Genomic DNA, 13,872 nt, shown 5'->3' on the forward strand with positions numbered 1-13,872 from the left:
CATGTAAAAAAGTTACAATATGATAAATTTAAAATTCAATTATTTTATTTTAGTAATTTGTACTTTATTTTATTTATTTTTTAGTTATTTTATACTTCAGTTTCAAGGAAACTGGCAACGACGTCGTTGCGCATCCACGTCGACGACAGCCACAGGAGGACGTGTTCCTTCTTCCACACACGAGTCGTCCTCGTCTTTCTAATGGATTAGACGCTCAAACGCAATCACCACAGCAAAAGGTTGCAACTTTTCAACAATGTCACTCTCTTTCTCTTCTTCTTCCTTAACCGTTTCCCTCACTCGCGAGCTTTCTTCTTCATCCTTCTCTCCAGCAACCACCACCCGTTCCTTCTTCTACCGCACCAGACCCGCTTGTTCTCCTTCCACTATCACGTGCTTCTCCAATTCCAAGAACCACCTTGCGAGGGCCATCGAGCTCGCAAAGGTCACCGTCACGTGCACTTCTCTCTCTTGCATTGTCAAATTTGTTTCGTATTCTCTGAAGCTTTTTGTGTTCCGGTGCTTGCAGGAACTGGTGGCAGGCCAGCGTGACACGTCAGCATCAGTAGCAGCAGAAGCTAGTTTTGTGAAGCAGTTGAAGTTGAAGAATTTGGTTCCCGCCATAATTGTGTCGGTTCAGATCACTCTTTTGCTTCCTTTAGTTGGACCATGGGATTATTCAGGGTCGTATCTGTCACCTTCTGCAATGGCGATTCTGTATTCACCGGATACCAAGGTTCCCAGAACCGGAGAAGTTGCTTTGAGAAGGGCTATTCCTGCAAACGCTAACATGAAATCCATTCAGGTTATTCTTTTTTACTAGATTGTAGCAAATGTGCAATTTTGATCGTTGAAATTGTGTTCGTCTATTTCAGTTTAGTTACGATTGTTTTTCAGGATGTTCAACTTAGTTTCTTAGATTGTTCTTGGTGATTTAATACAAACTATAACATTGGGAGTTAAATTGAATCACAAAGAATGGTCTCGGGCTAAATTGAACACCTGAAATGTGAGCAACTAAATTGAATCGTGCTTGTAATCTCAAGGACGGAATTGAATATTTACTCCAACTAAATTTAATAACTAGATAAACTGCCTCATTATATCAATATTTTGGAACTGTAATTGAGAAACTAAAAAAATAGTAATAAATTTTTTATCTTAATTTTATAGATATTGTGCATGAGCAAAAGGTTGATAATGAACTGGAGTATATATAGTAGTAGTAATGACCCTTGATTAATTGCACTTGTGGTAAAGTTATATGAAGTGCTGTCACGTTTTTTTTTCTTTTTTCTTTTTTACTTTTAAGAACATATTTGATATGAAAAAATTTGCTTAGTATAATGTCACATTAAATTTTCGGAATTCTATTTGAAGTCAATCACACTTTAAGGATACAATTGGATTAGTGATTTTGGGTGAAATGGAATAGAGTTCAGAGGGATATATTGAAACTCTATTGTCTATATTGTTGAATGATACCAAGGGAATGCAATGGTTAGTTATGAATGTGATCCTATCAAGTTTCACCAAAATCCCTTATTCCTTGTTTGTTCAAAATGTCGGGGATAGAATCCTGTTTTCTTTAAACAATACAAAAACAAATAACAACAAAGTCTTATCCCACTAGGTGGGATTGACTACATGAATCAAATGATGCCAGATTAAATAACTCGTGAAAGTAGCCCTTTCATCTTTCGTTAATACGCTCTTCTATGACCGAAACCTCACCATCTTTGTCCTTAATGCACTTAACTCGATTCAAATATCTCCTCTTTCTTTCTCGACTCTTTGCTATCTTGTATATACCTCTTTTCCCTTCCTTCGTATCCAAAGACTGCTAAAGACGCTATTATTTTGTTTAAACAATAGAGTTGAAAAAATATTGTCGTTGGTCTTTTCATTTCACTCTCTTGGAGACTTAGACTCTATTCCACTGCACTTAATTACTTATCCATTATCATCAATCTAAACATAGGTCGATACTTGTCGCATCTTTTGAAGATTAAATACATGTTTGTCATAGTTTTTAATTGTCAGCAATGTGCATTTTTTTGTTTTACTGATTTTAGGATTCTCTGGAAGATATTTCGTACTTGTTAAGGATCCCACAGAGGAAACCATATGGAACAATGGAGGGGAACGTGAAGAAAGCATTGAAGGTATTTAAAGGTTTAAATATTTCCCTCTGAGGTTTCTTTCCTTACTTTTATTTCTGATGACAGCTAATTTATCTAATCTTTATGAGAAACGTCATTCAATTCCTTAAGATTTTTGTGGACGATGATTTTTTTTTATGGATTTTTGTGAATATTATTTTGTTAAGTGTTATTTTTAACATGATATGGCTCAACGGCATAGTTTGATCCATGTAGCCGACCCACCTAGTGGGATAAGGCTTTGCTGTTATTGTTGTCTTTGTGAATGTTGTTTTGTTAATTTTAATTTGATGTACTGATAGTTAAAGAAGTTCTATATGTGCACTCAATTACTTATTGCCATGTTGGCAAAAATAACTACTTCATTGGATGTAGATGACAGCTTTATTTACATTTAAGGATTCAGTAAAATACTAAAATGTATTAATGCAAATAGAATGGGTAGTTAAATGAGATAAAGTTTAGTGTTGGAGGAGTCCACTTTCTTGGATAGAAATCTGTTATGATTAGAGTTCTAATTTTTAGTTGAAAGAACAGCAAAAGATATACTTTTATAGGCTTCTGGACTTATTGGACACTTGCATTAAAACAATGACTTTTCAAGTGAGAGTTAAACTATGTTAGTGACTGGATCTCTATTATAACTAGAGTCTTGTTTCTTCAGAAATTTAACATATACAACATTTGTATCTAATTTTTTCATCATTGTCCATTAGTAGAGTCTAATATAAACGATCTTCAATTAAAGTAGTAGATCTCTTCCAAAATGTCCAGCAAGTCCTCCCTGTACAATAAAGTTACAAATTGGGGTAATACTATGGTGAAGAGTGTTTTTGAATGAAGAGTGAGTATGGTTCTTTTTATAAGAGTAAAGGTAAAAAAAAAAAAAAAAAAAAGAAAAAGGAAGATCATGTGTAATGCACATGTCCTATATTAATCTAGTGAGAATCTTCACTCTTCACCCAATTCTCCACTTCACCAAAGAAAGGCCTATAGAAGCTTGCCATCTCATGGAAACTTCTAACTTCCACATTTTGTTGGACAGTGTGGATCAACATCCATACTATTAGAAGAGATAGTAAAACCCAAGAAATTTACTCGATCACTTAAGAACTCATTCTTAACTTAATTTAGAGCTTTTATGCCATTAGAGTCTCCAAGAACGTTCCAAGGTAAGATGCATGCTCTTCTTTCTTGTGGCTTTAAATGATTGTATCATCTAAATAAACAACAAAATTTTTTCTGCCAATGTATTGCCGGAAAGCAATATGTTATCTTCGTGAAATTGCACAGAAATAGTGAGCTCTCATGGCATCCCGAGCACTCAAGAGCCCTAAATTTTGTAGTGAATGATGTTTTCCATTCATCTCCCAATTGAATTCTGATTTAATGATAACCACTTTGATGAATATTACATGAAGTGTTTGAATATTGTGTATTTTTTGAATGTATAGAATACATCCTCTTTATAGAGGATAGGAACAATTAGAAAACAGGAAAATTCTAGCCCAAAATAGCGGCAAGATTTCTAATAATAAAACTTCCTAAAAAGTAAGCTAAACTAAAAAGATAAGAATATCACAATTAATCCTATTTACAAAAAAGGTTCATAAAAGAAATCGGGGAATCTAATTAGATTTGATGTCCTTCTTGACATCCTATTAACAATATTTAAGGGAAAATTAGCTTTGCAGTCACTAAATCAAGCATATTATCAAGTCATCGTATAGGAAACTGGTACTTAATTGTTATTTTATTAAATTGCTCTATAGTCAAGGAACATTTTTCTAGTTACCTTCTTTCTGAGTGTGATGAATGATGATTGTTGGCTTGGTGTATATGCATTATGACCAAAGTTATTAAAATCGTGAGCTGACACTTCACATTGTCAGATGTGATACATTTAGCTCCCAGGTTCTAATTGCAGGTAAGAATTGGGATTGACGTGCTTGCTTGAAAATGGTGGTTTGGTTGATTTGCCCAGGCCGAGTTACCATCTTTTATGACCCCTATAGAAAGCTAGAAGTAAACTCTAGTAGTCTAATTGTCGGCCTAACCAAAGAGATAGCAGCTAGAATATGCATCTACGATTAGCTGCAGGAACTAGAAGTAGTGACTCATGCCCATCTTGCATAAGTTAAACAAATCCAATCCAGACCATCTTGTGGAAGTTTCCCTCTTCTAGTAGATTCTCATCTCTGCTTTACTTTAATATGTGAAGATTTTGCTCTACTTTGTTTCTGTTGGTGATGGTACCTGCCACTGCCAATTTGATTGGCTTGGTGCACTGCATCATCTTCTGTTGGTGTTGCTATTTGCTTAGTTGCTATCATGGCTGTCTGGCTGGTGTTGCCTAGGGTCAAATATTAAACCTTGTTGCTTGATGGACAAGTGCTGGTCAAGGAGTACGATTGGTTGGCTAAATTTTCTAAATTTTCTAGTTGTTAAACAGAATGGACCGAAACCCAAATTAGGGTGTGCCTATGTTCTTTTAAAATCTTGGTGTATATAGCTTAAGCACTTGAATACTTCACAAGTTGAATACAGAACTTGTGTAGTGTTTACTGCTTTAGAATATCTCCCTGTATTTTTTATATTTTATTTAGTTTGACAATAACCTCATCCTGTATAATGTTTGCACGATGGCTTCTAATTTTGGTAATTGTCTGCCTTGCTTCAGATAGCAGTAGATCAAAAGGAGTCTATACTTGCAAGTATACCAGCAGAATTGAAGGAAAAGGGTTCTTTGGTACATGCATCTCTAATAAATGGAAAGGTATTTCAGAAAATGGAGAACTTCTAGAATATATGATTGTATGTATATATTTTTATGACTTTAGGCATTTCAAATACCAGCATTCCTTTGTTAGCCTCCCTTCTTGAAAAAAACCAAAAATAGTATGATTTCAGTTGAATTGACTTCAAGAATATATTCTAGAGGATAATTCATATATTGAAACTAAGGTCATTTTTCCTTTATTGCTTCTCTCATAAACCTTGTTTACCAATATAACTTGTGTCTGTAGACAAAAGCATGCTGGATACCTCAAAAGAGGATTCAAATAATGAAACAATAAATATGAAATTCAAACATTCTTAGTGAATGAATTTAAGAACTGATTCCATGATGCATAGTTTTTGGAGATGGTATAGTCCCAATAAGATTATAATAGAGGAAATAAATGAGAAGTAGACAGAATTTGGGCAGATGGTTTTAGTTTAAGTAATGTACTGCAGCGTATATAATCTGTAGGTTTAATATGGTGTGTAGAAAGCCTATTTAGAAGTGAAAATTGGGGAAGATATACCACAAGTCGCATGTTTTAAGTATCTTGGATCCATAATAAACTATAGAACTCAAGTTGGATAGTTGAAATGTAGAAGTGATTTAAGTGATTGAAAAGTACCACTCATGATTAAAGAGAATTTTACCACACTACTTTACATGGGTTATATTGTATGTGATTAAATGTTAGGTGATGACACAATAAAATTCAATCAAATGTTACAAAGATGTAGACGTGTTGGATAGTTGAATACACTCAGATAAGATGGGAATGGGAATACATGTGTTGAATTTGAAGAAAATTGTTGCGGTGGAAAAGGTGTGGAACAATATTTGTGGCCAATAACCTACGTTCTTGGGTTCCTTTCCAGAGACAGCCAGCTGTGAAATATATAGACACATTAAAGAGTCAATAGATGCATAGTTTCAAGAACAAAAACTTATCGCTCAGTTATTTCCTAAGATCCTTATTTTTCAATGTCACACCCTAATCACATGATGGATTCAATAGAATATGGTTTATTTCCTAGTAGGTTGTATTACAGAAAATGTTGATGTATCACTTATTGTGAGAACAATTGCAGAATCTTGCCTTAGGTGGTTTGGACATGTGTAGAGAAGGTTCGTAAATATCTCAATGTGCTGCAGCTTAATAACTAGAAAAGGGAGACCAAAGAAAATAACAAGTGGAAACATCGAAACCAGTACATGTTGTGTTTGCACCTAAAACTTGTTGGATGCAATAAAAGTATTTGTTTAAATCACTAGACTCTGAAATTTTGCCTATTCAAGTGATTTCAGTTCATTTTGTTTGGTAATGAAATCTTCTTAATGTTATATAATTCACATATCATGTCAAATAGGTAGCTATGTTTTTAGAATCTGTCTGAATGATGGGAATATTTCGCAGGGTGGGTTGCAAGCACTTCTACAATCTATAAAGGAACAGGATGCAGATAAAGTATCTGTGAACCTTGCTTCTGCACTAGATACTGTAGCAGAGCTAGAGTTATTACAGGCAGGCCCTGCTAGTTAATATGATAATATCTTGAAATCAATATTTAGTTGATCTTTCTAAAAGATAGCTGCATTTATGCACAACAGCAGTATGAGCATGTCCATAATCTGAATTTGATATTGTTCCAACAGGCACCAGGAATATCTTTCTTGTTGCCACAGCAATATGTGCAATACCCACGGTCAGTATCTCTTCTGAAATTTCACTACCTAGATATGGTATATAGATCCTTTGTAGTGGATGCTTGTGAGTTCTAGCACTTCACCTCTTAAAATTTCAACATAAATTGTGTCATTTGACAGAGTAACATAAAAAATGATATACTAACACTTCACTCATAGCTCATGTTTTTGGGGAATTAGATAGTGTGCGAGGAAAATCAATATTTTCTAAAATTTGTTGTAGGCTTTCAGGGAGAGGAACTGTTGAGTTTACCATTGAGAAAGGAGATGGTTCAACATTTTCTCCAGTTGGTGGTGAATCAAAAAAAACTGCCACCATTCAGGTATAACTCACTCCATATGCTTTCCTCCATGGTTAGCTGTTTGACAGAAGAGGTGGTATACGTATACAACATACTTAAAAAATTGGTTCAGTTGTTCATATATGATTAACCTTCATGATTAACCATTGATGTCAGGTTGTTATTGATGGATACTCTGCTCCATTAACTGCAGGGAATTTTGCAAAACTGGTAAGGTAGTTGAGCAGTACTTCAGCCCTATCAATATTGTCGATTGTTATTCCTTGGCAAAGACGACATTTCCCACTCTTGATTTTCGTCATCTCTGATGATTAATCCATTCAGTTTTTCTAGTTCTGAGTGCAATAAATAAGTAATGAATGCTCTTTACTTGAATAGTTTTGTATCTTTGGCTAATGTCTCTTGAGAAAAATACTCGAGGTTTCTTAAATCATCCATTTAATCCTGGTCTATGGGGTTAATGGTTTAAACAGAAAAAGAGTGGCTTCCAAATGCTCAACCTTTGCCACGGCTCTAGTAACAGTTTCCGTGTAAGGAGAAGTTGCATTCGATTGAATACCATGTTTAATTTGTTCAGAATTATTTATTTATTTTTATTTTTATTTTGAGTATTAAATTTGCAGAAAATTTATCCTTATCATAAATCATCTCTCTTAAAAGCTCAAGTTTTTATTATGTCCCTCAATGCAAAAACCTATTTTGGGCTTGAAGTGTGGACCATGCATAGTCCAACCCATATCTTATGTTGAAATTTGGATTTTTGTTTAGAAGAATTTGGACAAAAAAGATTGAACTCTAGACTTTTTGATCATAGAGTCTCATACCATCTTATAAACCATTTCTACTAAAAACTTGAACTTTTAAGTAGAATTTAGTTGAAGTGCATAAATGATTTTATATGTATAATTTTGAAGTGTAAAAGTTAGCTTTAATAATTAGATGGGAAATGAACCAAAATCTTTGCTTTAAGACCCTAACCCAAGTCGGAGTGCAAATGTTACAGAAATTTTCGCATGGGCTGAACCTGTCCTTTTGTTTGGAATTTTGAATTTCTTTTGACCAGAGTCTAGAAGCTCTGTTTGTGCACTTGAAATTTTATATTGCATTACCTTTCTTCAAGTCTTGGTGTTTTAAATGTTAAATTAATGGACTGTACAATCTGCTGGAAATAGCATTCACAGTGGTTATATATCCTTCAGGTGATGGATGGAGCTTATGATGGTGTGAAGCTCAGCACTTCCAACCAAGCTATTCTATCAGATAATGGAGCTGATAAGAACAGTGGTTTCAGTGTTCCCTTGGAAATAATGCCCTCTGGACAATTCGAGCCCCTTTACAAAACAACGCTGAGTGTGCAGGTACGATTTTATTTTAACCTTTATATCTTGGTAGAGAGTTTTTGCAGCAGACATGACTTGACAGGCATTTGTGATACTGATTTCATTTGTTTTCTTGCATATGAATATTGCAAAAGGATGGAGAACTTCCAGTTCTTCCTCTATCTGTTTACGGGGCAGTAGCTATGGCGCATAATGAAGTCTCTGATGAGTATTCATCGCCTTATCAGTTTTTCTTCTATCTCTATGATAAACGAAGTGTAAGTAATCCGTCGTTTTCCCCCCTGCATCCGTTAGATTTACTTACTTCTGTTATAAAAGTCAAGATATTAGTGAAAGGTGGAAGTTGAATTGCTTTGCTTAGATGCAAGAGTAAACACTAGGGAACCAACACTATAACAACCAATTTCAGCCAATACTACAATGGATTGCCAAACAAACCCAGTATTAAATCTACTAAAAATGAATTTTTGTTGAGTTTGGATTTCGGATGTTTCTTCTAATTGAGTTTTCAGAGGTTCTTGTTTTCAAGATTTTCAGATGTTTTCTTCTTCAAGCTAAATGTTGGTTGCACAATGTTGGCTCTCAAGATTTTCTCTAGATGTAGTTGCTTTTTTTACCCACTGAATTCATTCCTTATTTCGTGTAAGTTTTTTCTTTGTTCTAGGCTGGCTTGGGAGGGATATCATTTGATGAAGGACAATTTTCGGTTTTCGGGTAAGCGCCTACTTGTAACCTTGCTATATAATCAATTTCAGAGTCAAATTTGTCCTCCATTGTTTATTATGCCATTAAAATATGCAGATACACGACTAATGGGAGAGATATCCTACCCCAGATAAAAACTGGTGATATTATTCGTTCTGCAAAGCTTGTCGAAGGCCAAGACCGCCTTGTATTGCCAAAGGATAGTTAAGTTAGATCTCTTGGTCTTTTGCCCATGCAGGGAACAATCATTCATTCTTTTGTAATACCATATGTATGCCGCTAATGGAACCAGCCTGATTTTCATGATTCAGGTTGTGTTCTAAGTTACTTCATTATAAATGAGATGGTTGAAATTTGTTGTAAAGTGGAAGTGTTCCTGACAACGCGGAGGGAAAAAAAATTCAAAATTGTCTATATATTTTGGTTAGGCAAGTCCAAAGTATTGCATCATACGTAATACAATAATATGGACATGGTTGTTTCACTTTTCAGGGGAAGTATGCAGTGGTTCCTCACTTCCTCCTCGGTCATGAAGAGATGACACTGGCACTCTCATCGGTCGATATGCGCCAACGATGACACATTCAAGACAGTAGCAACAAAAGTTAGGGGTGGGGATGGAAGTGCTTTTGGTAAGTTTTCTAATTTGTAAAATTACTTAAATAATATTTAATATAATAATATTTAATATTAATTTAGCATAATTATTTATGATTTAATTATTTAATTAATTATTATTTAAATAATTAAATCATATTTAATTTATTAATAATTATGATAATTAATTATATACGTAAAGTATAATATATATAAAGTTAATACATATTATGTAACGGTCATCTTATACATGTATATAAAGAATTTTTAATTTTATTAACAAAATATTATTTAATTTCTTTTAATTTAATTAACACATGTCTATATATTATTGGTTATAGTAGAAAGAAAACAAGTCTCTTTGAGTTGAATTTCTACCACTTCAGAAGTGTCATCTTTGTCTGAATGAGGTTCCAATTTATTTTATCATTGGAGTTGCTCTAATGGTACAAGGGGTACAAGGGATAGAAACTATAAAGTTGATACACAGCATGTGAATACAAAAATGTCAATTTGTACATGACTAATAATATTTTAATATTAGATAACTTATATTTTATTTTTTGTTCTTAAAGTTTATTAAAAGTTATAAAAATATTTTTAAAATTTATTTTGATTCAATTTTGTTAAAAGTTTTCGATTTGTATCAAATATATTCCTGGCAGCTAATTTTTTAAAAAAACTTAGGATCAATTCAGTAATAATTTTACAAGAACAATTATCAACACAAACAAACTAGAGATAGTTGGTATGTATTATTACTAGATTAGTTCTATTTTTTTTTAAATTTAGCTGTTACGGATATATTTGATATAAATTAAAATTTTTTTAGCTAAAATTAAAGCAAAATAAAAGTATAAGTATATAAAAGGTTAAAAGGTTAAATATACTTTACCCTTTAATATTGTATAAGTATATAAAAGGTTAAAATATTATTTTAGTCTTTAATTTTTAAAATAGACTTTAATTTGGTCTTAACATTTGGTCATTTTCAAATTGTTAAAAAGGGCACTTTTTAAAATGGCACCCCAACCAAAGCGTTTTCTGTCTCTGTCTCTGTCTCTCATTCTCGCTTTCTCATTTTCTAAAATGGCACTACAACTTCCACTCTCTCTGCCTCTCACCTTGGCTCACCATTGCTGTTTAGAGAATTTTTCGTTATTTTCAAATTTTTTAATTACGCATTTGGTTCCTATACTTTCACTAAAACTACAAATTGGTCCCTATTGTCAAACATGTGTAGTTCACATGTTTAAAATAGCGAATATTTAAAATAGCGAATATGTTGAGAATATTCTATTAAATCAAATATTTTTTAAACGACAGAGACTAAATTATAAATTTTAATTCTCTTTAGGGACTCAATTAAAAACTTTTAAAGTGTAGGATAATTCACTAAAAGTATAAGGACTAACTGTATAATTTAACCAAAATAAAATTTAGGAGTATTTTTAAAACTTAGTAAATTTTAAGGACAAAAAATATACTTTATCCTTTAATATTTTATTGATATTAAAATATAAACTAACATTTCTAATTATATAAAAGGTTAAAGTATTATTTTGGTCTTTAATTTTCAAGATAGATTTTAATTTGGTTTTAACGTTTTAAATGTCTCATTTTAGTCTAAAAAAGTTTCAATAGATTCAATATTATCCACACTAAATTTGATATGAGCAATTAACCTATTGAAGAGCCAATAATATTCGTTTTAGTACTTAAGTCTACCAATGATCACTAATATAAAAACTTCTTTTGATTTGGGAACGTTCATGATTGATCCCTAAAATTTAGGGTTGGGATCGTCTTTGGCATAGTTATAAAAATCGAATTGGACCGATCGATTTGACTGAAAAATAGGTGAATCGATTTTTTGATCGGTCTAATTTAGTCTCTAGATTGTGTAACGACAAGAATCGGTGTGAACCATTCAAAGTCAGCGAAAATTGGTAGAAACCGGTCCAACTAAACTACTTAAGAGAAATTTCTAAAATTAATGAAAATATAGTTTGAACTCAAGTCCTCCTTATTACTACATACTTTCTTCGTCATTGCACTATGTTATTCCTTAATATTTTATATATTAATTATTAATTATATAGTAAAACTACACAATAATTTTTTAGATATTATTTTAAGTTTATCCTCACTTATATTTAAATTAATTATATTTTTTATTATTCATAATTATTAATAAAAATATTATTAAACATGTATGAATAAAAATATTAAATATTTTTATTAATTATAATATAATTACTTTTTATGATATGATTATATGTTATTTATTAATATTATTTTTTAATAAATATATATAATATATAATAATATAATAAATATAAAAATACTTTAATATAAAAATAAAATAAAAAAATATTATAAAAAAATACTAAAATTTTATATACTTATTTAATAATAATCGAATTATAAGTTATTGATTATAATTTGTTTAAACTTGATTGTTTTTAAAATATTAGTGAAGATATGTATTTTAAATTTTAATTTTGGATTTTTGACTAGTTTATATTTTTTATTTCCATAAGACTGGTTCTACTGATTCAACCAATAATTCATCGGTTAAACTAATAAATTAATAAATCAATAGCTTAATCGGTTTTATCATTTGTTCAGTTTTGACAACTATAGTCTTTGGTAGGGATAGTGAAAAACATCCATAGGTATGGATGCTCATGTGTCTTAGCACAGCTCTGACGCGTGGAGTGAGGAAGCAGTCATTTCAGACAATCCCTTGACAGGAGCAATGTGCATAATAGCTTTTCAGATGTGGTACTATCACGGTCAGAGGATTAAGCGTTAATTATAAGCTCATAATGGATGGCGCTTTTTTTCATTAAATAGGCTGGACGAGCCAACTGCCTTTTGATGCCTAAGCAACAAAGGTCAATAATAAATCTCCCGCTCTATGTTTTTTTACGCTTACTTTTCAAGTCCTATTGAAAGTTCCCAATTTTGCTCTACTAGGATTTTATCTTGTGCAGTTCTCATCTCATTCTTCCGGTAAGGGGAATGCGAGGTGGTTTTGTGAGGGGTGGGGCCTCTTGGCCCCCTGGACCAAGGGAGGAGGTGGAAAAGAGATCTTTGAAAAAAGGGAGGAAGACCAACGCAAATGATGTTTTCTCCGGCATACGAGCTCTGTTCCCATGCTCAGCGAATTGGATGGAGGAAGGGGCAGAGAATAATGTGGTACAGAGGGAGGCCCACGTCGAAAAGGTCCCTGTAGCGGCAGAGAAAAACCAGATGACACAGGAGAAAAGAACACGCTTTTTTGCAGACATGGTAAAAAGCGAAAGAAAAACTGGAAGGGGCGAAGAGGAGGTAATGGAAGGAGACACAAACCAAGAGGAAACAGAGGAAAATGAAGAAATGGAGGAAGATGATGAAGTGGTTATTAAGAAAATGTCGAATGGGCTGTATAACTTGGTAATAGGAGAGCGCATTAAGAGGGACCCAAGGAAAGAGTAGTGGGAATCTCTAATAGTGAAGCTTATGGGCCGAAGGATCTCTCTGATGATGATGAGGAGAAGATTGGAGGCAATGTGGGGAAAGCATGGCAATCTAGTGGTGATAGACTTAGGAAATGACTATTTTCTTGTGAGTTTCTTTAATTCAGAAGACCTTGATTATGCAATTATGCAGGGTCCTTGAAAAATATTTGATCACTATTTAGCTGTTCGCTTATAGAAACCAGAGTTTAATCCAGCCTTAGCTACCATTAATACTATTGCAGCATGGGTTAGGCTGCAGAGAGTTGCTATTGAATACTACCATCAGCCAATTTTGAAAAAAATTGGCAACATCATTGGTAGAACCATCAAGGTTGATAGCAATACGGCTGACGTTGCTAGGGGTAAATATGCAAGAATTTGTGTGGAATTAGATTTGGCTAAGCCACTGATCTCTCATTACATGATCAATAGAATGAAACTTGCAGTGGAATATGAGAGTTTGCATCAAGTCTGCTTTTCTTGTGGAAGAGTGGGACACGACAAAGATACGTGCCAAGAGAAGAATCAAGGTATAAATGGAAACGAAGGCAATGCTATCAGCAATGGAGAAAACAAAGGAGGAGAGAAAGAGGTTGAAGAAGGGGGTAGCAGTGGAATTACGAAAAAAGATAATGGTAAAAAGGTCATTGATGCCTCAGAGGAATCATATGGGCCCTGAATGATTGTGCAAAAGCCAATACGTGGCAAAAAACCTTGAAAATAGGAGAATATGGAAGTAATCACGAAGGTAGTGGTAAGATGAAGGAATGCATG

General features: G+C 33.2%; 1 protein-coding gene across 6 annotated transcripts; it reads left to right on the forward strand.

Moving 5' to 3' along the window:
- Nucleotides 1–111: 111 nt before the first annotated feature.
- LOC112790025 (peptidyl-prolyl cis-trans isomerase CYP37, chloroplastic) lies at nucleotides 112–13,312 on the forward strand. 6 transcript variants are annotated; one of them, XR_011879660.1, is made up of 14 exons: nucleotides 112–445; nucleotides 530–805; nucleotides 2,076–2,165; nucleotides 4,843–4,938; nucleotides 6,359–6,466; nucleotides 6,598–6,647; nucleotides 6,872–6,971; nucleotides 7,107–7,160; nucleotides 8,150–8,308; nucleotides 8,425–8,547; nucleotides 8,955–9,004; nucleotides 9,092–9,306; nucleotides 9,488–9,627; nucleotides 12,249–13,312. XR_011879660.1 is itself a non-coding variant. In XM_025832235.3 (12 exons), exons 1-12 carry the CDS (start codon nucleotides 257–259, stop codon nucleotides 9,201–9,203), a joined length of 1,407 nt encoding a protein of 468 aa, XP_025688020.1. In that variant the 5' UTR covers nucleotides 112–256; the 3' UTR covers nucleotides 9,204–9,359. The 6 variants fall into 6 exon arrangements, 1 of the variants encoding a protein (XP_025688020.1); XR_011879662.1 differs by lacking the exon at nucleotides 9,092–9,306 and having other exon boundaries at nucleotides 122–445; nucleotides 12,249–12,492; nucleotides 12,575–13,312; XR_011879663.1 differs by lacking the exon at nucleotides 9,092–9,306 and having other exon boundaries at nucleotides 122–445; nucleotides 12,249–12,492; nucleotides 12,592–13,312.
- Nucleotides 13,313–13,872: the final 560 nt, after the last annotated feature.

Source organism: Arachis hypogaea, chromosome 3, assembly GCF_003086295.3.
Source record: "Arachis hypogaea cultivar Tifrunner chromosome 3, arahy.Tifrunner.gnm2.J5K5, whole genome shotgun sequence".
In the NCBI taxonomy this organism is placed as follows: domain Eukaryota; kingdom Viridiplantae; phylum Streptophyta; class Magnoliopsida; order Fabales; family Fabaceae; genus Arachis; species Arachis hypogaea.

Coding starts and splice junctions, on each gene's coding strand:
- LOC112790025 (XM_025832235.3), top strand. CDS start 257: ATGTCACTCTCTTTCTCTTCTTCTTCCTTAACCGTTTCCCTCACTCGC. Junction 446..529: donor GGGCCATCGAGCTCGCAAAG/GTCACCGTCACG, acceptor CGGTGCTTGCAG/GAACTGGTGGCAGGCCAGCG. Junction 8,309..8,424: donor AAACAACGCTGAGTGTGCAG/GTACGATTTTAT, acceptor ATATTGCAAAAG/GATGGAGAACTTCCAGTTCT.